This window comes from Pleurodeles waltl, chromosome 10 (assembly GCF_031143425.1).
Source record: "Pleurodeles waltl isolate 20211129_DDA chromosome 10, aPleWal1.hap1.20221129, whole genome shotgun sequence".
In the NCBI taxonomy this organism is placed as follows: Eukaryota; Metazoa; Chordata; class Amphibia; order Caudata; family Salamandridae; genus Pleurodeles; species Pleurodeles waltl.
In genome coordinates this window covers 101,042,545-101,067,687 of record NC_090449.1, presented here as the reverse complement: position 1 = coordinate 101,067,687, position 25,143 = coordinate 101,042,545, and the positions used below count along the sequence as shown (strand labels likewise).

Sequence of the window (25,143 nt, the reverse complement as noted above, 5' to 3'; positions counted from 1 at the left end):
TATGAGGAGTTAGAGCTCTCCTTTATCTTTCTCGGTCCAGTTCCTGAAGACGTAAAATAAGCCTATCCTGCAGAATGGGCTCTTGCACTACACCGCAACCATGTGGGCCAGGATAAGGACTCGCCTTGTGTAATACTCACAAGGTCCAGTCTGCAAGTGCAACCACAATACCCCACAAAACATGAAGCAAAAGCTTCTGTGAGAGAAATTCTCACGACTTGATTACCAGGGAGTAATTGAACCCTGTGTATCTTGCACGAACATCCCCATATTTCCAGTAGCTAAGCCGGGTCATTCCTAGAGAATAGTCTTAGATTATATACATTTAAAAAGAGCCACAGACAAATTTGCAATACAAAATTCACACAGTACGGCATTAATGAACAATATTGACCATAAAAAATACAAAACAACCCTGGACATTGTCAATGGAGTTTTCTACTAGAATCTGGTGCCCGAAAGCAGGGATTTAACCAATTTTCTGCGCTCGGGTTACAACGCTGTTTTCGCAGACACCATTAAGAGTATAAGAACAGACCACGACTCTTTGCTGCCCTACGTCGATTACGAACTGGACGGACGATGACTTAAACACTCATTTGACAAGAGTACATGGCATTGTTTTGGGAGTTGCTGAACATGGCTACAAATTCAACTTCGAGAAAATAAAAATTGCTCTTCTCAGTGGCCTTTTGTTCAGATAAGAGTCAGTCAAAGAGGGAGGAACCTGGCATTACTTGTCCTTGAAAACTGCATCCAACAAATACCATTAAAAACTGCAACACTTGCCAGGATTCTTCTAGTTTGGTAGAACCTACATCCCAGATTGTGAAAAACACACAAAACCATTGTACAATTTAATTTGCCCAGACTTATTTTTTTTTCCCCAGTAAACATCGGACACCATAATGTACACACATGCTCAGATCATTTCAGACTGACACGCTTGCAGCACAACACTTACACATGTCAATAAAACAAACTTGGTCATCCAGATAATACCGGGTGGCAATGGATTTAGTTATGTCACATTCAATGAAGGTGACAGTGCCAACTGTATTTAAATCGTATTTATCTTTAGATGCAGAAAAGAGTTTTGCATCCAATGAAAAAATGCTGATTCCAGTTTAGATGGCTGACAAAGGAAAGTCATAATTGTCGTTATTCCCGCCCCAGTCTTCAAGGCTGTCACAAAAGAACGAGTTACTTACCTTCGGTAACGACTTTTCTGGTGGATACATTAGCTACCTGTGGATTCCTCACCTAATGAATACTCCCATGGCGCCAGCATTCGACGGAAATCTTCTTACTAGTCTCTGCACGTCGACGAGGACGTCACTCTAGCCCACGCGACGCCGTCTGACGTCATACAGGCAATAAGAGGTCCTCGACGACGTGCGGACGTCAGTACCAATCATTTTTTACGTGCATGAGAACAACCAGGCAATGCAATGAAAGAGCAAGGCAACATCCCATTATATTGTAAAAATACACAACATTGCATGAATAACTGTAAATCTTTTATATATATATATATATATATATATATATATATATATATATATATAAATAACTCTCTTTTTAAAAATATATACACACATCAAGTATATACACAAAGATATATACATATATACATATATATAAATATATTATATACAACATCCATTGCACCCTCAAAGACCAAGAGGAGCGCACTCAAGGATTACTTGGAAAGACCAGAAAGGCAACGGGGAGGCGGGTGGGACCGTGAGGAATCCACAGGTAGCTAATGTATCCACCAGAAAAGTCGTTACCGAAGGTAAATAACTCGTTCTTCTGATGGATACAACTACCTGTGGATTCCTCACCTAATGAATAGAGTCCCAAAGCAGTACCACGCCCGGCGGTGGGTGCCTAAATGGTCAAACCAAGAAATCCTGCAGCACTGACCGTGCAAAATGGCCGTCTCTTCTAACCTCAGAATCCAAACAGTAATGTTTTGCAAAAGTGTGAAGGGACGACCAAGTTGCGGCCTTGCAGATGTCAACCACAGGAACACCCCTGGCCAAGGCCGAAGTGGCCGACTTAGCTCTGGTGGAATGAGCTCTAATGCCCTCAGGAGGATCCTTCTTTGCCAAAGAGTAACAGATTTTAATGCAAAGAACAACCCACCTGGATAGTGTTCTCTTGTGGACTGCCTTTCCTCTCCTCTTGCCCACGTATCCAATAAACAGCTGATCCTCCAGCCTGAAATCCTTTGTTCTATCAATAAAGAAGCTCAACGCTCTCTTTGGGTCCAGACGGTGCAGTCTTTCTTCCTCTTTGGAAGGATGAGGCGGAGGATAGAACGTGGACAAAGTAATTGCCTGAGCCAAATGGAAGGGTGAAACAACCTTCGGGAGGAAAGCAGCCTTGGTCCTCAACACCACCTTATCCCCATAAAAAGTTGTATAAGGGGGCTTTACTCATAAGGCCTGCAACTCACTCACTCTCCTTGCTGATGTTATAGCTACCAGGAAGACTGTTTTTAAAACCAAATACCTTAAGGGGCAAGAATGCATAGGTTCAAAAGGGGACCCCATAAGGAAAGTCAGGACCAAGGACAAATCCCATTGCGGCATAACGAATGGTTTTGGAGGATATTTATTTAGAAGACCTTTCAGGAATCTGATAACAATAGGGGATTTAAATAAAGATGGTTGGTCTGGAAGACATATGAAGGCTGACAAGGCCGATAAATAACCCTTAATGGTAGCCACTGCACAACCTTTCTGCGCTAGAGACAGAGCAAAAGACAAAACGTCCGATAGATGAGCATGCAAAGGATCAATCTGCCTCTCTCCACACCACGCAACAAATTTAGACCATCTATTAGCGTAGATAGATTTAGGGGAGTGTCGCCTGGCCGCTAATATAACATCCACTACCTCAGGCGGGAGAGAGAAGGAACTCAGGTTGCCCCGTTCACTCTCCAGGCATGTAGGTGCAGACTCTGGAGGTTGGGGTGTAGAACCTGCCCCTGCGACTGCGAGAGGAGGTCTGCCCTGAAAGGGAGACGGAGCGGAGGGCACATTGAGAGTTGGAGAAGGTCGGAGTACCATACCCTCCTTGGCCAATCCGGAGCTATTAGGATGACTAGAGCCCGGTCCTGGCGAATCTTCCTCAATACTCGAGGAATCAAGGGTATGGGAGGAAACGCGTAAAGCAACTGGCCGCACCAGGTTATTTGAAACGCGTCCCCCAACGCTCCCTGCATCGGATACTGGAGGCTGCAGAATAACGGACAATGCGCGTTCTCTCGAGTGGCAAACAGATCTACCCGAGGAAACCCCCACCTCTGGAAGATTAAACGGACTTGATCTGGATGGAGACGCCACTCGTGGTCTGCCGAGAATTGGCGACTGAGACTGTCCGCACGCACAAGACTCCGGCCAGATGGTTTGCTATCAAGCAAATCTGATGGTCCTTTGCCCAGGACCATAGTCGAAGAGCTTCTCTGCAGAGAAGGTACGACCCCACTCCTCCCTGCTTGTTTATGTACCACATCGTGGTAGTATTGTCCGTTAGGACCTGTACCGACTGACCACGAAGGGAAGGGAGGAAGGCCTTGAGAGCCAGACGTACAGCCCGTAACTCTAACAGATTGATGTGAAACATCTGTTCCTCTGGAGACCAAAGACCTTTGATCTCCAGATCCCCCAGATGAGCTCCCCACCCTAGAGTGGAAGCATCCGTTATGACTGTGGCCACTGGTGGCGACTGCTGGAATGGCTTTCCTTGTGAAAGATTGTTGCTTGCAATCCACCACTTCAAATCCACAGCAGCATCTCTGGAGATCTTGACAGTACTCTCTAGATCCCCTTTGTGTTGAGACCACTGCCTTCGGAGGCACCACTGAAGAGCCCTCATGTGCCAGCGAGCATGCGTGACCAACAGAATGCAGGAGGCAAACAGACCGAGCAGACGAAGGACCTTGAGGACTGGAACTACCGCTCCATTTCGAAACATTGGAACCAAATCCTGAATATCTTGAATCCGCTGAGGCGGAGGAAAGGCCCGACCCAATGTTGTATCCAGTACTGCCCCTATGAACAGGAGGCGCTGAGAGGGCTCTAGGTGAGATTTGGGCTCGTTCACCGAAAAACCCAGGTCGAACAACAACTGGGTTGTTGACTGCAGATGATGCGACACAAGCTCCGGGGACTTGGCTTTGATCAACCAGTCGTCCAAGTAAGGGAATACTGCTATCCCCTTCCTTCTGAGTTCTGCCGCAACCACCGACATCACCTTCGTGAAGACTCGAGGTGCTGAAGTAAGACCAAACGGAAGGACCGCAAACTGATAGTGTTGCGATCCCACCACAAACCGGAGATACTTCCTGTGTGACTAGAGTATCGGGATATGAAAGTAAGCATCCTGCAAGTCGACAGACACCATCCAGTCTTCCTTGTTCAACGCCAAAAGCACCTGTGCTAGGGTCAGCATCTTGAATTTTTCCTGCTTGAGGAACCAATTCAAGATCCTCAGGTCCAGAATTGGTCTCAAACGACCATCCTTCTTGGGAACCAGGAAATACCTTGAGTAACATCCTCGACCCCTTTCCTGCTCTGGGACCAACTCCACCGCGCCCTTGGAAAGGAGGGCTTGTACCTCCTGTTCTAGCAACAGGAGGTGTTCTTCTGAACAATAAGAAGGGCGGGGCGGGATGAGGGGCGGGAACTCCCGAAAGGGAAGGGTGTAGCCTTTTCCCACAATACTGAGAACCCAAGTGTCCGTTGTAACAGTCTTCCATTTGGTGAGAAAATGCTGTAATCTTCCCCCTACAGGAGAGGAGTGAGTGGGAAATGGTGGAAGCCTAAGGCTGCTTCCCCTGCTGCACCCCGCCAGAGGATGAGGAAGAGGCAGAGTGCTGCTGAGAGGCTCCTCTGGTGCGGACCCTACCTCTCCCCCTGAAAGATCTATAGGGATGGGAAGAGGCAGGTTGCTGATATCTTCCCCGAAAGGAAGAGGAGGAAGAGCCACGCCCAAATCCACGAAACCTCCTGAAAAATCTGGAAGAGGCCGTGGAAGAAGGAGCTTGGAGCCCTAACGACTTAGCCGTGGCCCTGCTTTCCTTAAAACGTTCCAAGGCCGAATCAGCCTTGGCTCCAAACAGTTTGTCCCCATCAAACGGGAGATCCAACAATGTGGACTGTACATCTGCAGAAAAGCCCGAGTTACGGAGCCAGGCCTGTCTCCTTGCCACCACAGTTGTGCCCATTGCTCTGGCTACCGAGTCGGTGGTATCCAGTCCCGTCTGGATAATCTGGGTCGCAGCAGCCTGGGCATTTGAGACAAGATCCAAAAGACCCTGGGGAAGCTCTGTAAACGATGAGGAAATGTCATCCATCAGAGCACGAATATACCTCCCCAGGATACAGGTTGCATTGGTGGCTTTTAACGCCAGACTGCAGGACGAAAAAAATTTCTTCGACTGCGCCTCTAGCTTCTTTGAATCTCTGTCCCCAGGCACCGTCGGGAAAGAACCAGTCGCTGACTTGGCTGAACAGGAGGCCTGCACCACCAAGCTCTCCGGCGTAGGGTGCCTAGATAGAAACCCAGGGTCAGTCGGAGCCGCCCGATACCTCCTGGCCACGGCTCTATGAACTGCTGGGGAAGATGCCGGCCTCTTCCACACCTCTATCACCGGATCCAGCAGAGCGTCATTAAATGGCAACAGAGGCTCCGCCGCAGCTGAGGCCGGATGTAGCACCTGTTAAAAGGTTTTGTTTAGCCTCCACCACCGGCAAAGGCAGGTCCAAAAAACTAGCTGCCTTCCGTACCACTGCATGAAAGGAAGCGGCCTCCTCAGTATACTCCCCCGGGGACGAAAGATCCCACTCAGGGGAAGTGTCCAGCCCACTGGCCGACTCCAGTCCACGCAGCCCATCACCCGAGTCCTATAGCTCTCCTTCCTCCAGGGCTCGTTGGTACTCCTGCTCTTCTAATACACGGAGAGCACGTCTCCTGGAATGAAGTCGCTGTTCAATACGCGGAGTCGACAATGCCTCCGCCGAAGTCGAAGATCGGCGCCGATCTTCAGAAGCCACCGACGCCGCGTCCAGCGCCACAGGTAACTTCGGCGCCGACAAAAGAGCAGCTGAAGCAGATGGACCCACCGGAGTCACAGGCCGAAATCCCGACTTCGACGTCGACGGGATGGAAATCCCCGGGGCCAATCCTTCTGAAGCCACCGGAGCGGCCACCGGCGCCGACACTGGCGCCGAGCCCACGTTCCCAAAAGGGAGAAAGGGCATAAAGGGTGCCGGCCGAAGAGGCGCAGGATCACCCAAAGAAAAGGCCAAAGGCTCAGCCGGAGCACCCCCTGGGGCCATCTGTTGGAAGATGGCATACATCGCATTCAAGAATGCGGAACTATCGGCTCCAGGGGTGGGAAAAGCCGGATACTGAGGTGCCTGTCTCGGAGGCGACCCCGACCTCGGCGTCTGCGCCGGAGAAAACACCTGAGGCTCCAATACCTCAATCACCGACGCCTGTCCAGGTGAAGTCGGAGACGCCGGAGAGGGCAACGGCGTCGAAGGATGCGGCGTAACCGTGGGACTGATCTCCCATGTCCTTCGGCGCCGATCCGAAGACCTGGAACGAGTCTCCTTCGAATGACGCCGAGATTCTCTACGGCGCCGGGAGTCTCGATGACGCCGATGTCTTGGAGAAGACTTCTTGTGATGCTTCTCCTTCGATTTAGCCATAAACAGCTTCGCCTCACGTTCCTTGAGGGCCTTTGGATTCATGTGCTGGCATGAATCACAAGTCGAGACGTCGTGGTCGGAGCTCAAACACCAAAGGCAATCGGAATGAGGATCCGTCACCGACATCTTGCCTCCACACTCACGACAAGGCTTAAATCCAGACTTTCTCTGCGACATTATTACCACAGCGAAAGACTACGCAGCAAAAATACACTGTAACCAAAAAAGTAACAGTTGCTCCCTCGAAGATAACCGTTTCGAATGCACGGAAAAAAGGGAACTGACGTCCGCACGTCGTCGAGGACCTCTTATTGCCTGTATGACGTCAGACGGCGTCGCGTGGGCTAGAGTGACGTCCTCGTCGACGTGCAGAGACTAGTAAGAAGATTTCCGGCGAATGCTGGCGCCATGGGAGTATTCATTAGGTGAGGAATCCACAGGTAGTTGTATCCATCAGAAGCCAGTGTTACAAACGTAAAGGCCTCACATTCAGGGGGTCTCCAACCTTTCTGTAATAAAAGCTACTTATGTTCAATGAAAATCATCCTGTGCTACTAATATTAGTAATGTAATAGTGACCACCTGATCCAAGATTATCAGCAATGATAACATTAGTGCATTAGGCAGGGTTTACAGCTGTTATGTAAGACAGGTTTTGACAAAGGAAAATGAAATATTACATGAGTAATGCATACATTCCTTAGCTGCAATCTCACTGGCAAGGAGGTGAAAATGAGTAATACATATCTCCAACTCAAATAATAGCTTTAAATACATTTTAGAAATGCAACAATTTTTCTCCAAACTGGAGTTTGAGTTCTGAAAATACACACTTTTTAATTTTGCTTTACTTAAATGATTCAAGCAAGCAAAAGCTTTTATATTAGGAGGCTGGGCTGCACACAGGAGGGCCACTCACAGATAGCTGGAGAGCTATTGGTAGCTCATGAGCTTCTCGTTGTAGACCCTCCACTATAAACTCAAAATTTCTTTAGTATGAACAAGAATACCACATGCCCACTAACATTTTGCCTCCTGATCCGCAAATTTACATTATATATACAATGATGGTTCCGCGCAGCCTGCTACAGGCACCAAACACCAATACTCTGTGGTTTGACCAGCTGTACATGGAGAGATGAGAGTTCCACCCTTAATAAACCTTTACGCAGACCCTAGGGGATTGCACAGCACCATGGGCTGAACCCAACGCTTTAATTCTGGCACTGGAGCATATGGATCCTGAATTCCCCACTCTTATAATGTATGATTTGTACAACTGTGTCCAGTCTTTTAATGAAAATTTACATCGACACCTAAATGGTTTCAGAGACTCTAAAATAAATATCAGGCATAAAGTGCTTTAGGGAAAAAAAGTGGCAGAACTCAAGCAGTCTGCCGCGGACTCATGTAATTCACACATTTAGTTGCCGTGTTGGAGTACACATTGTACGGAATTCACTGGCTGCTGATGCAGCCAAATCTATAGTTAAGACTGCAGCTGCTGTTACTCGGTCCCATACGAGGGTGGATGAAGAAATTATTGTTGCTTTAATGCTTCAAGCCACGGCACTCCAAAAGCATATCCAGCAAGATAATCCTACCACTTAAGTGCCCAAAACATTCCTTATGTACCATTCCGGGAGTAGGTGATCGGGTGATCACCAACTAAGACCACAGACTAGATTTAATTATAGCTGCACACCCGGGGACTGCAACTTCCCATGCTGGCAGCTAGTTTCTCTACTACAAAAACACTTGGTGGCATGACCTGTACGAACAGGCAAAGCAGTATGTCTTTAGCTGTGACATTTACAAATTAAAAGGTTCCACAATCAAACGTCCACCGCAGATACCCCTCCTAGTACCAAACCACTGCAGTGTGTATAGCTAAAGTATAGCAGTCCCCTAAATTCAAATGGTTAATTTAAATATATTCTACTTGCCGTAGAGTCTTGCGCCAGATTTCTCTGGGTGTGGCCACAGCAAATAGGCTGAAGCTCGCACTGTTATTAAAGATGTGCAAGACTTAACTGGGACATATGTACTCAGACCAGGGCTCTGCTTTTGCCTCTATAGCATACACAGACACCATGGGAACTCTGGTGGTTTTGCATTATTCCTCCCCATATCATCCTGAGGGAAATTCAATAGGAGAGAAAGAAACGAGACTTAAAGCAATCCTTAACAGCTAGAGTATTAGGTTCAGGTTGTAGTTGGATCCATCACCTACCGTTATGGAGCCCAGAGAGCACTAAATCTGCCTAGATCATCTTTGGGTGGCCGCACATATGAATTCCTGTTTGGCATCAGATGTATGAACCAGATCTTGATGATCCTCTAGAGGGGGCAGATAACCTTTTAACATTAGTAAACGTCCCACTGTCCTACAGGAACTTGAAGAGTTCAGAGAGGAGCATTCTACCATGCATGCTGCCAATGAAAGAGTGAAGGAGCAACCAGCACCTACTGGCTGGAGTCCAAAAGTTGGGGGTCTGGTTCGCGAAAATATTGCGGTGAAGAAAGAATCTGGCCTATCATACCGTGCACAGATGCCAGTCCTCGGAATTCAAGGCACACGAACTGCAATTTTGCTACCACTTGGTGGATGTAAAAACAAACAATTTCTCTCCACTGATCGAGTAAAATTGCATCATGTGGCCGATCTTATACAGTAGGCCTCAAAGGCTCCTGGGTAGTTTCCTAACTCCTCTCACTAACATAGAGGAAATACCTCAGAGTATTAAATAACACCCAACGTTGTGTCTCCTAGGCAGGGGAGGGCGAAGAATGAACTTTGTTGATTCCAGTTACCGCTGCAAAAACATGAAATACACTAGACACAAGTCTATAGTTTTCCACTACTTCTCAAAGCAACTGAGCTGTTTATGATGAACCACCTTTGGTGGTTACCAGTTCTCTTTCACCTGCTGAGGCGCCTGTTTTTACACAGACTGCTTCTGGGTACTTTGTCAACACTGATGACTTCTCTTATGATTCTTCTACTACTTCAAACATGGTATAAGCACATTTCCTCACTGACTGAAACACTTATTTGATCTATCCATTATCCAATTAGTGGATTATACTTGCTTAATTTGCTCTCTTTTTGGGGGTTGGATTTGTGACTGTTTTCTTCTTGCTTATAAATTGGCATTATATTCCAGAACGCTCTGCTGTGGAGCTGGTTGCTGAGGTGCTGACACCTCATTTGTCTTCTCACAAAAGTGAGAAGAGACCTGTCCCTTGTAAAAATTACTGCTGTTCCAGTTCCATATGGGACTGTTTCAGATAAGGTCCCTATGATATCTTTGGTCCTACAGAGACTAATCAAATTCCATATGTTTAAAGCTGTGATGGATGATGAGATGACTCAAGGTGCTTTGTCAGAGGATTAGGATGTAAAAACAGTTTCTTCAATGCTTTCTGAACTATTGTACTGTATTTGAGGGGGGGGGATATATACACAAAGTCAGTCAATTATGGTTAAATGATTTGTTATCATCACCATGCTTATCTTAAACTAAATAGAGTTTGCACTACACGCACAATTTGTAGCTATAGACAATGGCAACATTGCCCGACTCCACCAGTAGGTAGTTCAAAAACATACTTAGATAAACCCACATATTTTTCTGGACATGACACTTCAGATCCTTGTCTTATTTCAAATTAACACCTTCAAACGGAATGAAACCATCCTGACCAACACAAAATTAATGTATTCAAATGTATTTGTTTCCCAACTAGGTATTAAAAGGTAATGAATATTGGAAAGAGCAAACTCATTTAAAATCATTTTGGGAAACAAAAGATTGGCAAGTGCAAGGAATAGGTGCCTTATTTAAAGAGTGTCTAAATCCAATACAGATGATTTTTCTAAATGACACAGTGCATCAGACTACTTGTCTAGGTCTAGCAAAAATGAAAGAAAGAAATTTGCCCAGTATTCTCTCAAGTGCCCGTTTTGACAACTGGCAAGGTTTAGTAAATTACACTGAAGAGCAGTTCAATGCTATTGTACTGAATGGTATATTTAACACCACACTTATTGCGGCTAGTGGACACCCATGGTTGTCATGCACATTTCTTTTTTTTTTGTTTTCAAAATCTTCACAGGGTTTTAAAGCTAGCAGACCAGCTCATTGCTATATAAAGTCACAGCACACAGGGACTGTCCCTATTTACAGTGCAGGAAAGTTATGTCAGCAATGGTTACAACATTCCACTTTGTCAGCTGGAATAAAAAAACATCTCTCTCTCCTCTCAGAGGACACCATCAGCAGTATGGCTAATACACAGTGCCAAACTCTACGTTTGTTAACATGAATAAAAACTTTTTCTGGTAGGTAGATATGAGGTTTTAGGGAAGAGTTTCATACATGGGTGAGAATTAACCTTTGATTATAAATGTATGATTGGGGAAAAGGACGTTTTTCTAAGTGGAAATGAATGTGAAACTTCTAAGTGCCACTCAATGATCTGTAAACAGGTCACATTGCTCGGAGCTTGTAACGTGTCTATGTCCAATCTGGCATGTACTTGAAGGGAGGCCTAGTTTCCTGGATTCACCATGTGTTTCAGTTACTTTCAAAGGAAGTTAATTGATACTGAATGATCAAGGTTGTTGTGAGGGCAGGTGTCCCTTATGCGTCCGTACTCAAATAGTGACCTGCTGTGATAATGTACGGTTTCCTTCCATGAATAAGATTAGGGTAGTTAGCTTGTGGCCTTCCATTCAGACTTTTAGTGCTAACTTCAACAAGCTGGGCTGACTGAAAGCACTATTGTTTCAGAAAAATGTGCCACCTACATCTGCCTGTGAAACGTTTGAATTGTAAATTGCAAGGTCGTCCTCAAATACAGTCGCTGTTAAACACTAAAAACTTCCCAAGATATTTTGGTGAACTTGTGAGTCACATCTTTAATGCATGTAACACAGCGAGTGTTGTACACCTGTTTAAAGCAATTGTCTCTGTTTGTCAGCATTTTCCAGACTTTTTGGAGTGACTCCATCTTTCATACATTCAGTTTTTCAACATATTTTGAGACATACCACTTGTGTTATTCGTAACTGGTGGTATTTTAATTCTGCATTTGCTACTTCACAATAGATGTCCCACCTAAAGCCTAATGGTGATGGAACTACCACACATCTGTGTTGTGAACACATGATACAGTACCTTGGCATACCTTTATTGGAGGAACTAAATGAAAACTGGTCTTTGTCTTTCTAGCCAGTACGGTTCTATTGTGTGCAGCCTGTGTTCAACGGTCTTTGGCGTCCTTTCTAGGGTGTTCTCAACATTGGTCTTACAACGCAAATGGTACCATCTAAGGTCATGAATTTGCGGGTGTTCCCGTTGGCCTCTTAGAAGGTGGCCTCTGTCGCCTCCGGAAGCTGGATCCATTCTGGATTCCATTGACACTAGCAATATGAATGACATTTTGGAAGCCTCCACAAATGTTTAAATTTGGCACTTGTTTTCAAGCAAATTGTTTATCTTTTAATTTGCTTACTTGTTAAGCCTGTTTGCTACATCAGAGCTGTACTAACACAGTGTGAGTTTATTATATAAATGAAGCACTCACTCAGAAGGCAGAACGGCATTCCAGACATGACCATCCTGGGACAATTGCGGTGTTTGACATGCAGCTCAGCTGGCCATAATCGACCTGCTTCCCGAGAGGTTTGCCATTCACACTATATGCTAACTCCGGACTCAATTTCCAAGCATAGGGCTAAGGTTAACCCTATAGATTGGGGCAGGCAGAAGGGTGCACTTCTTATGCTCTCAGTATAGTCTTAGGTTTAGGTAGGAACCTCTAAAACTCATTCACCATGGTTGTATTGTTCATCATCTTTACCATGTCCCTAATGCTGATAACTCTGCTACATCTACGTAATAATCACAGCTCATTATCCCTACGCAAGTTTATGATTGTTTCAACCAATGTATTGGAAACTTCTCGTATCTCTTATGTTTCACGTGGGTATGCATGAGTAATACAACAAAAGGGTGAGATATGTTTCCATGACTTCCCTAGGGAGTCGGGCGTCATGGTTAGGTTGCCATAATCACCTTCCACCCCAGTCAGGGTAGGGGCTCAGGAGAGGCACTAAGAGTTAGCCAGGAATTGGGCTGACAGTTGCAGATGGTATGTAAGGAGTCAGTCCCCACAATCTGAAGTTCTGCTCTTATTAACACACAGTCCTATTATATTTGTTGGCACTGTATAATCACCTTAACAAACTAACTAATATTAGGGAGAACCACACCTCCTTGGAACTCAACACTCATGATTCTTTCTCAAACACATAATGGTGTGATCAATGCACACCCCAGTGACTGTCCACATCCCAACAGACATAGTACTAGATACTAATAAACAGACACAAAGTTGAAACATTTCAATAATAACCATTATCTATATACAACAAACAATATCAATAACATAACATCACAACCAGGATTGAACAACTTTTATCACCTGCCCACAGGGAATCAACTTTCAGTCTTTCTTTCTAATCTATCCTTTCTCAGAAAGGATCCTACCTCAACATTCCAAGAAACCCTGCATGAAAATAATTTGATTTTCACTAGGCATTAGCTTCACTCGTACCTTTCCATTTGAAAAATACTCTCCCTAAGCTTTCTCCTCTAAGTGACTTTGTGACTGAGTACACCTGACTCTATTGTATATCTGAGACCTTAATCATTACTATACTTCAGAAAGCTATTCACACCCAAGCTCTGATTAACAGTTCCTGCAAAACCTTTCTAATCTATCTACTCATCTGCCCACCATAAAATCAGTCTCGTTCAGTTCAACCTTTTTTTTTGTTTTAAGCTAACCTCTTCCACCCTATTTGTTCGCCCCTCTTTATTTACTTGCATTAATTCACTCTAATACACCTCCATCTAAAAAGGAGTGAGTGCTTCATTGTACTTAGAGCACAAAACTAACCAAATAACCAACAAATCTACAATGATAATTAATGATCACTCTATTCACCACTACCCTTTGGGCGACGGTGTAGGTGCAATCCACCAAACTGCTTTAATGCTTCGTCAGTGGCTGTAAGCGCTATATAAATGCAGTTACCACAGAGTCTCACAAGTGTTTGCTTTAGATGGCTAAGCTATCCATCAGATGACACTATGTTACAGGCTGTGGGCAGAAACGTCCCCAGCATGGTGCTCCTGCCCTGCATCTCAAAGTGCATCAGGTATCCTGAATTTTATTTTGGCCCTAGAATCACACGAATCTAAGAGGGCGCGCTGAGGTCCAGGCCTCTCCTCACTATGTGAGGTCTGGCAACTGTCATGTGACCTGGAGGAAGGCACAAAGCAATCCCTCATAATGGAAACAAGACTACTGTCCCATCCCATGTATAGCATATAAAGCAGTGAAGGCAACATATCAGGTTTTGAGACTGATGGAGTTACCAGTGCCACTGACAAATCTTTGCGTAATGTTCCACTCTCGTGCGAATAACCAGAATCATGTACCAACATCCTGTGCATATATTGAGAGTATGGGGTCATGTGGAGGGTGCATGTAGCACATATGCAGTAGCAGGATCCTGTGAGTACTGAAGCCAGGGAGATTTTTTGGGGGATGTGTCTGCTTTGATATAGCACACGCAGGAGGATGAGGTCAGTCTACCCAGACAATGAAAGTGTATTGTCTGCATTCTGGTAAAAGGAGATCCAGACACTTAAGTGTGCAGCACAGAGAGAAGGTCAGCTTTAGAAAATCTATTACATATTTTGTCATCAAGGCTGCTGAAAAGCTTTTTCTGACATTGCAAGATGAATGACATTAGTGGTGATGGTAGTGGTGAGGGGTGTGACTAAGGTCTGTGGTGAAAGGTAGTGAAGTTTTGAGGCTAGATCTCCCTTTTTATCAATCCCTTATTGGTGCTTCAGATGGGCCAATGACAAATGGGTGCAGAAATCCTACAATTCATAGAGCACATTTTGTGGGTGCCCCAGTTGAAGAGACCGCTCAAGTGCTACCTACTGTCAGATTTGTCACTTTACACAATGGATGTGAATGGAGAGCAGACTGAGGAGGACACTTGATAAGAGAACCATCTCAAACCGGAAATTCACATAAACAAAATGTTTTCTTCTGTACCACTATGCTGCACCCTTTGTTTAATCAGCAGTGTTGTTTCAGCTTTGTATGCCATTTTCATAATTTTTGTGTCACACATATGTTGGAACAAAGTTTGTGAAGTACAAATGCCAATGAAGATACATTTAAATAAAAAAAAATAAAAAAAAGAGAGAGAAGAAGACAATTTAAAAGTACACTCCTTCGTTAAAAGACAAGCACATTGAAGCATTGGGTGACTGACAAGTTCTGAGCTCGACCCCCCACCCCCTCAAGTATCCTCCTGAGAAGCCTGTGATTACTCACCCTTGCTACCTTGGCCGTGAAATGACGATGACAAGATCAAGACACTGTTCAGTAATAACAGACTGCCTCATAACTACTGGTAGCGATGGTGCTTCAGCGACATGTAGTTTCATATAAAAGGTAAAAGCAGGCAATATTTAACAGACACCAGGACCACTGGAATTATGCAGCAGGGGACAGTCAAATTATGCGGCAAGTTTGAGTACAATGCGCTGCAAGAGAAGGCATATTCGGTGGCATAATGCGGTGCTTTTTGTGATTGTATTACTTCATTATTTTGTCATTTTCAAACTTGTTATCACTGTTTAGGCATTGGATGCACGTCATTAGTATCAATTCAACACCCAAATATAGCGATGGCAACTCAGTACTAGTCAACCTTTGTAAAGAGCCTTATACTACTCAGCAACATGTGTTGCTGCATCTTTAATAGCTTCTGAACCGTCTGAGCTAGAAAAAAATTTTTTGTTAAAATGTGCAGATTATGCAACGGATGATGGATTATGTGGCAAATCTGTAACTATGCGAAAATCGCTGGGGACACACAATCGCATAATTCCAGCGACCCTGACTAAGAACTATCCAGTGATATAAAATAATGTCATACTTAAATAATTCAGATACCTAGTACCCAGGACAAACACTGCCACTGCCGGCCCCAAGTCACACACCTGCCATCAAAGCCAAAATACTGATGGTCAGAGGGAAAATCATCAACTCGTCTGCCAGCAATATTTTTTCCCCTTCTCGGTCACTTGGGAACATTAGCCATGTCATTTCCCTCACTCTTTCATAGGACTTGCAGTGCTCAATATTAAATTCCAGATTGCAGTAGGTCAACTGTTCCCATGGGAACATTTCCAAAAATCTGAAGAACGGCACGTGGCAAAAAAAAAACTCAGGTGTCAGGGTGGCTTGAAATTAAAAAAAAAAATCTGATCAGATTTCTGCAGGCAGAAATAAAGTCCACTTGTTAAGGGTAGAGGACCTATTCCACTTACAAGGCCTTATGGATTGTTCGCCAGTCAGTACAGTGAAGCCCCACAAGACCACCTGAAACGTCTTCCAGACTTTACTTCACCTACTAAAAAGTCGGCAACCATTCACAAAGGCTAAAAAGTATTTTTTTTTTTAAGTTTGCAAAATGCTTACAGTTGAAATAAATTGAGTGGAGGACTTATAACTGGTTCTGTACCTTCTTTTGTAAGAGGTCCGCAGCTCCCTACTGGCTGACAAGAAACACCCTTTCAACCCAGAAAAGGGGGCCCAGGTGCCAAAGAAAAACGGAATACTGAGCATCATCATCAGGAGTACCAGGCCTTTTATGACTGCAGTTAATGACATTGTCAGTTAAGTATTGCAAATATTTAACAGGGGTGTGTGTAATCTCATAGAAAAGCAACTACTGTGTCACGACAGACCGGAACCAATCATATGGAAGTCAGGGAGACCCGCTCAAACAGGAACATTCTTACCCCAACTGCCGAGTTGTGCCCCCCCATGAATGGGAAAATAAGTAACCCCCGGTTTCAGGTTGATAGGCCTCAACACTGAGACAGCGCTAGGGTCCCTTTTCTCAGCGAGCAAGGGATCCATATCTGGCTATATATCCTTGACAATCAGAAACAAGCACTCATTGGTAAAGCGGGCAGCCACACAGGCAGAAACTTTTTGAGCCTCTTCTGTTTGTGCCATGTGTTTTTTGAAGTTTACTGTGACATGCAGCACACAGTGGACGGCACAAATAGTCTGTGCGCAAGCCTGTCTTTACATGCATTATCACATTAAAGTCCGACTCAATGGCTACGATAAAGCATGTGGACATTGCAATAACCCAAGTAAACAGCGTTCAAAATACTCTCTTGTATAACCGAAAAGCAGGATTTTCTTCCAGTAAGAAAAAAGGACTTCTAACTCCACGAGTAAAACTCGCAGCAGTCAGAGTCGGTAAGGGGGACAAAGAACAATACCCTGTCTCACATTACAACTACGTAAAAATGCAGATACATCCAAAAAAATATATCTAGATTCCGATTCTATGCACAAAACCTGCAGGTAGAAACAAAAAAATATCAAGGTTACAAAAGCATTGGTCTTAACCATGCGTCTCTTGTGGCAATTGCGGCGCAGAAAATAAGCACTGGCAAAGCCAACAGGTCTCACCTATACAAGAGCTATTGGTTTGGCAATGTGTTCTTGCCATTTTGTACACCAGTATGCCTGCTTGCTGTTCAGCACTGCCAAAAAGTTTGCGGTGTGGATTGTCATAGGGAGTAGTGCTGCAGAGTTGATTTGTTGGAATAATGTCGTGGAGTAGGAGAGAGTAGAGTTCAGTGGTTTGTAGCAGTGTCAAGAGTGCAGTGTTACAGAGCGGGTTGAACATGGTGGAGTGGGTTGGTGTGCACTGAGCATAGGAGTAGAGTGGGGTTGATTGGGGCAGGGTCGTTTGAGTGGGGTGAAATGGACTGAATTGGGGGAGGGTGGGGTGCGTCAGACCGGGGCGGGGTGAGGCGCATCACACCAGACAGGTACAATCCAATGTGAAACTGGAAGAAGAAGAAGAAGAAGAAAAAAATAAATAAAAAAAAATAAATCATCACAATAAAGAGTGTCCTACTCAACAACAGAATTGATTCTGGTCATCCTTCTGGGTGCACTAACCTCCTCAATGCTCAGGGTGAGCCCTCCATTTTCACTTCTCAACCTGTCAGGAACCCATACATATGGTCGTCATATTCATGCATCCATTCACTGAAGCTCCATCAGTAGAATACTTGCCAATATTCTGCGGCAATTTAGGTAAGAACAGCACTACAGCCTTCCTCTAACACCGCTAGCAGTTGGCCTTGCTTCAATAACTTCCCTCCCTAAAACTCCAGAGCCATTACTTTTACTAGGGGGTGTGAAGATCAGAGGATTATCAACCTTGACCCCACCTCCCCCCCCACCCCACCTGTACTCAACTTGGGTAGATTAATGGCAGACTAGACACAAAGGAAAATAAAAGTTACAAAAATGATACTGACTGTGGCATAACCCGCATGACAGCAATGCATTATTGATGTAAACCTATAACTCCACACTCCTCTTATTTGTAGGGAGAAATCGTACTAGACACAACCATGCACGCTGACAAGTTCCTTCCAGCCAGAGAACCTCGCAATAACCATAAAGGAGCACACATTACAAATGTGTGTCTGCTATTGCGGAGCACCAATGTGTTTGAAAAAGAACATTTCTGCAATAATACTATGCTTTCGGAATACTGGTTATATTGTGTATAGACATTGTTGAACATAACGTAATTTCAATTGTCCTCTTAAAAGGTAATCTGACATGCTCAGAGGCCATACGGTGATGCCTTTAGACATCAAAATCTAATAGTTTTTTTCCAGTGCAAATCAAATTAAATAAATACTTTCAGTTGGATTCAGAAAATAGAAGCATTCATCTTCGGATCAAAGCAAGGAATGAGAATTAGAGTTACGCCTTCTAGAGCATGAAGGGCTGTGCCACAGGAGACACACGTCTGTAATAGGTGCTTCACTATGGTTAAAACCATGCCACATCCCTTTCACTCTCCCCAGGTAGAGGGGGGGGCAAATTATATTGGCTTCACAATGCTCCAGCACTAGGAAGAAGCACAGAGGACACCAGAGAAAGGCAAGGTGAAATTGGTCAATAATGATGTGGGATTGGTGCACCTTGGCATAGAGCTTGCCATATCCCTCCTCTCTAATTTCCCCATTCAGTTGTCAGCATCGCTAATAAGACTGAGGACTGTTAATTAAAATCAACTAGGCACTAAGAATCTGCCTTCCCACCCATCCCTGCCACCCACCCCACACAACTTAACCGTTAACATGAAACAACCCCAGAATGTCTGAGATGGTTTCTAATAGATACTAGTAGAGCATCCTTTAAAAAAACTAAGGCCCATATTAAACTTTTTTTAGCACCGTATTTACGCCGCTTTTTGATGCAAAAACGGCGCAAACTTACAAAATACAATTGTATTTTGCAAGTATGCACCGCTTGTGTCAAAAAATGACGCAAATGCGGCGCTAAAAAAGTCAGAGCTATTGGCATTTTAAAGTCATTACTTGACTTTTCTTGCCACATAAATTGGTCAACCCTGTCTCATAATTTTGTCACTAGCTACCATATAATTCCAGTGGCCCTGCATATAACTAAAGCACTTCAGTTTACCTTCTTCTAACTAAAAACATGTACAACTATCATATAAACCTTCATCAGAAATAAACTTTTGACATTAGGCTGTATTGCTCAAAACACCATAACAATGGGGCGTGCAGCGTCCCATTATCGCCTTGCACTGCCTTCAAGATACCCCCTTAAGTACAGTTATTGCAACATTTCCGAAACTTCGTGCTGTTAGACACACCCTGGGCAGGCTTTGCAGTCTCTTCAAGATGCACCCCTAGGCAAAGTTATACTGCAATATTTCAAGTATGGTATTTCTCCATGTTGCTACCTTGAGTAACGTTCCAGCTGAAATTGCCTCATCTTCAAACTGTGTTTCTTGTTTTGCTGGGGGACGTCTTTGCCAATCTAAGCAATCCATTCTGACAGAATTATTTTGTGCTCCTCCCATCCACTTCTGTGAGGAGCGCTTCACTTGCTTTCAGCTTCATCATTAGGTCGAGAGTAAGCGTATGACCTCTTAAATACTTTTAATTATACTTCTTCTCTGGCATTCCAGCTATTTATTTTGTTAGTTTCAGTGTCATTTAAAAATCCTTGCTTGCTAGTGGTCAGTCATGCCGGTTTGTTCCTCCTTTTTCTGTGTAGGAGCAGGGACCAACTGTAATTACGCTTTGTCCTGTTTATCTGGTCTGTAGGGGACTCTTAAAAAACAAAAACTTTATTTCCTGCTCCTGTCCATGGAAGCTTCCCTATTCACTTTCAGAGCATTCTTGCTCCGAGTTTAGCTTAGCTGTACACCAGGCTACAAATCAGGCTCTTAGATTGGTCTTTAAGGGCTCTCTGCACCCTCTCTCAGCTGCCTGGCTCCCGCCCTTTCTCGGCTTTGCTTTTCTCTACCGAGTGTGCCTGTCTGTGGTCCTCAGTGCCTAGAGCAAGGGTGGAGGATCCCTCTCACGCAGCTCCATCAGTGCACCACAGTTCACACACTCCAGGCCCTCAGCTATGTCAGTGCCAGAACCCCACCCCTCAGTTCTTACAGTCAGTACTTACTGCTGTTCCATTACTGGGACCTCACAAGCAGCTCCATCAGTGCACCTTGGTTCTACCCCCTGCAAGGTCTCTTCCTTTCTTATGCTGTGACCAAGCTCAAATACAGTTCCGTTACAGCAGCTCGATTCTAATATTCATTCCCACTGCTAAGGAAACTGGACCCAAAAAAGCAAAACACAGCTTAGCCAGTGCCCCTCAAGTCTAACATCAAACACCACTGTTGATGGGACCCCCCACAGCTCCATCAGAATCCATCAATTCTAACATTCAGTGCACATTTCTTCTCAGTACTGAGGCTCACACACACACCCTTCAGGACTCCTCGCTTCTGTGGTTCAGAGACAATACCACTCCCACGCTGTGCCCTACTCACAGCTTCACCAGTGCACCTCCAGGCTAACACATGGAAACAGTGGCACACCAACACTATATTCCACACATAGCTCCATTAAGATATCTCACTTTTAACCTTGAGTGCCCGTTACTATTCCAGTACTGCAGCCCACATACAACTCTGTCAGTGCACTGCAACCCTAACGCGCAGCGCCCCATTATGAGACAGCACGATGACTCCAGAAGGAGAATAGAAGAGCCCCACCTGGCGCTGCACAAACACCCGGGTCGGCGCTACTCCTTAGCGCATAACCGAGCATGACACGCCATCCACAATGATGCGCTCTTCGTTCGGTGAAATGTGTGCATAGCACAGTGTGCTACATTGTCCAATTAGATGCCACAGTTGCGGGTAAACAAGGCTCACCATGATTTCACTTCTGCGCCTTCACAGAACTTCTAACTTCTGGAAACACAACCTGGTGGCAGATGGTCAGTTAGGTAGGCGTTACCACCCACCCTCCCCCCCCCCCCCCCCCCCCAACTGAATAAAAATGTTTTTTTTTATTTTTTTTTTAACCGGACCGCATCCCCAACCCAGCTCAAATCATCCCAAAATGTAATCACAATCTTCAGGAATACGTAATAAAGATTTCCACACAGATCATTTCGAAGTAGCTTTATTCGCCATCACAGAAATCTAGTCAGAGTAGAATGCTCACATATGACAGTTGAGGCAGAGGGGGAAACCATTATAAAAGGGAATGTTATGAGAGGGGGAGAGGAGAAAGAGCGAGATGGTAGCAGCCTATGAATGGAACTGTCAAGTTACAACAAAAGCGATGAGAAAAAATGTTCTCATGTTTTGTGAGGATTCCCCCTTTCTTTCAGATCATGCAATAAAACAAGCATGGGCAATACAAATCGTTTTGTCTTGTGTAAAGTTTTATACAGAGCTACACAACACTTATGCACAACATGGACAGCAGGAATGAAAACTTCCCTAAAACAAACAATACGTAAAGGACAGGTAGCAGCTGAAGAAGGAACATCATACTCTCTCATACCGATAGCACAAGTTCAACTCAAATAGCTAACACTAAAAAAGGAAGAGAGAAAAGTTGAAGAACTGTTATGTACTCTAAAAAAAGACAAACATGCAAAAAATACAAACTTCTGGAAGAAACAGGGAAACCCATCACAGAACACCCAAACATTCATGTACATACATCAGGCGATGAACCCTTGCTTACCTAGATGGGCATGCTTCAGTCAGTTCACATCTAGTGGTAGGAAACATCTGAGAGCACTAGTCTTCATTGGCTCAATAATGTTCCAGGTAGGAGTTCCCGATATGAGTGAGGTTATACTACTTAGACACTTATGTTATCCATTTGTTAAAATCTCAGGATTTATATTAAAATTGTGTACCAGTGATTAAATATTGGAGAGTCGATAAACGGATATCTAGCACTGGCGACAAGGGCAAACTCTTTGCTATTTGAAAGTAAACTAAAGATATTTATCATGCACACAATTTACCATAATGTACCTGAAAGAAATGTGTGCCAGTATTCTAATCCGTATGCTCCACTTCACCTTTGATTGGCTCATTCTAGCAACAACTTGGCTGACGAGCCCTGTGGATATACCTGCCCACTAACTTGAGTCACCAAACAACAGATCCCGTTTCTCTTTTCCGTCAACACATTTGGCCTTTAAAATATTGCCTCTATGAGAACACAGCTTGCACGCGACTGTAGGTTAATGGTTCATAGGGAATGATATCCAAGGGCATTCAGTATATTCTATGGGTATTTTTTTCCATAAAATGGGGACACAGTGGAAACATAATTCTTCATAAAACAGTTACACCTGGCTAGAAACAGTACGGGTTTCACTGCTACAGAGAACAGGTACAGACAGTCTGAGCAATAGCAGCGCAAATCTTCCACATTGCATATACGGTCAGCAGCAGCGCAATCTTTGCTTAGTCAAAGAACAGGTATAGCATGACAGCAGCCTCACTCACAAAATGCGCACATAAGTCTCAAATGCGATTTAAGTTGCAGTCAGATCTACAAAGTGGGTGTTTAAGTCACTGAGAAGACGATATAGCTGGATGATTTTTTGAGTTCTGACACCATTCTCGCTTAGATCATACTCCACATCAGCATTCTGGGAATCCTGCTGCTGTCACTTGCTAACCTTCTGTCTGTGTTGATTCTTAGGTTTTTCACATACTGAGAAGTGTCCGTTAAGACGCAGCTTTTTGAAGCAGCGTGGACACCGCTCAAAAACTATGCTCTAAACAGGAACACAGATGGCAACCTCTACTAAAAGATATGGAGCGCACGGGCAAAAAGGAGCTGTGAAATTCCAGTTTCTGTGCTGTACCTTTTCAAAACATTGAGGATCGCTACTCTGAATTCACATACAGCGGCGAAGCTGGTTTTCCCTAGACCCGTGCCCACATTGCTTCCACTGGGATTCATTTTAAATTGTGATACCGGTTCCCGCTCCCTGAGAGGGGAGCCGGAATGGGTACACAACAAGTGGAGACCTTACGCTCAGACGAGCTCTCGAATCCCATGGCATCCAAGCGGTCTCATGTCAGAGGTGACACCGTCAAGGAATCTAATTTCTTTTATTGAACAAATATGCGAATGCCTTCTGAGACTCGAGTGGTACTTATAACATTACAGGTCTGGGTTAAAAAGACTCAACACATACCAAGCATGGTTAGTGAAAAGATCAGTGGTGGCAGGCTGACCTGCGTTTCCTTGCGTCTTCTCTCCCAACTCCTCCTATAAATTATATATATTGCACAGCTCGTTAAGTCCCAGCTCAACAGTGTATAAAGGCACGTCTAAGGTGCGGTTAGGACAAGGCACTCAGTACGTATGTGACAACGAGCAAGGTCAATGCTCACTCAAAGGCCAAAGACTTAAAGGACGCAAAAGCAACTGACACTTTCTATATGGGAAAGAATAAGGCCTACCCCAAACTGGCATTTTTTCCGACCTATCAGAAAGTCACATCCGCGCTAACGCCGCAAAACTGGCCAATGCGACTGAGGGGCGGGCCTAACGACAGTGAGTCTACACTAGAGCACAGAAAGCCCTGGAAGACCAGGCTTTGGTTGCGAGACGCCAGCTGGCTTACCTGAAGAACAAGGTGCGGTACATCTGGTGCGCTTCATAGTAGTCCCCCTTCTCCACACTAGCTCGGAGTTTTCCCTCCACGCGTTGTACGCCGCCCCGGTTCCGAGCACTGTTCTTTGCACCCTCCTGCTCCGACATCATCGCGGACATTATTGGCCAGACTAAAGGCTGGCTCTGCGGGGACGCCGTCTTGCCGGCTTCCGTAGCCTGTTCCCGATTGGCTACGGTGGCTCGTGAGGATGGAGCGGGCGTGTCACTTCCGAGGGCAGAGTTAATTTTTCGTAGCGTCTAGGTTCTTCCAAATACGTCAACGTGGCAGCCATGCCTGAACGGTGTCTTCTCAGACAATATAACACGGATTGCTGCGGTCTTTGTTAAATTGGAGCAAGTGAATGCTTTTCGGATACTTTGATTTAAAAATTAATTAATCAAAACTGGTCTTAAAAAGACAGGCAAAAGGCGTCTGGTTATTCTAACATAAGAGTGGTCAAACTCTGAGATGCACCCCTAGACCGACATTTTAGGTAGGTGCGATAATAGCTGCCAAGTTTTAGCTTTGCTTATGTGTGACATTTCTCTATTCTCATCCTGTTTATGTGTGACATGTTAGTACCTTATGTGTAACAACACTTTAAGTGATACATTAGGGCAAGTAGAACAACGGAGTAGCATCCTCATCAGCAATTCATTTCAGAAATAACCCACGTTTGTGCAATTCAGTGGCCTTTCTACCACACACTACCAACTAGAAAATATGAGTTTGACCCTTCCAATAACAGTCTCTTCTAGCCAGCTCGACTACAGCTTTTCATTTACACAACGCAATACCCCTGCATAATTTAACCAACACTACTACAAACTGTGCGCCTTTATAAACGATAAGGCGAAAAGGTAACAAAATATGTATAGAAAACATCTTTGCATCACCACCGGACTACAAATATCACACTGACCCCTAATATAAATATATATGTAACAGAATATCACATATAAGCGTAGTGCACCCCAATCTACAGCTAACTGTAATGTTATCATGAAAACACCTAAATACATAGCACTCTACCCATAACTCTTACTCACAGGTAATGGTGGACAAAATGACACTTGTAGGAGGTTGGCTCAGTTTATGCTGTACACCTATGGTGTGGCACCCTATACTGAGTCCAGGCAACACTTAGTGATAGTGTTTTGGTGCCTAGATAACCAAAGCTCTCTAGGGGTAGCTGTGGAGAGCAGCTCAGGCTTATCAAGGAGGAGTGTAAAGCACTTAC

The 25,143-nt window shown here is 44.6% G+C and overlaps 1 protein-coding gene across 1 annotated transcript in view; it reads right to left on the bottom strand.

Moving 5' to 3' along the window:
* The window catches only part of GET4 (guided entry of tail-anchored proteins factor 4), a 114,260-nt gene extending 90,164 nt beyond the window's left edge, over positions 1-24,096 (bottom strand). The window contains exon 1 of the mRNA XM_069209855.1: positions 23,874-24,096. Coding sequence (XP_069065956.1) covers positions 23,874-24,022 — 149 coding nt within the window. The 5' untranslated portion in view covers positions 24,023-24,096. The remainder of the gene's footprint in view (positions 1-23,873) is intronic.
* Positions 24,097-25,143: the final 1,047 nt, after the last annotated feature.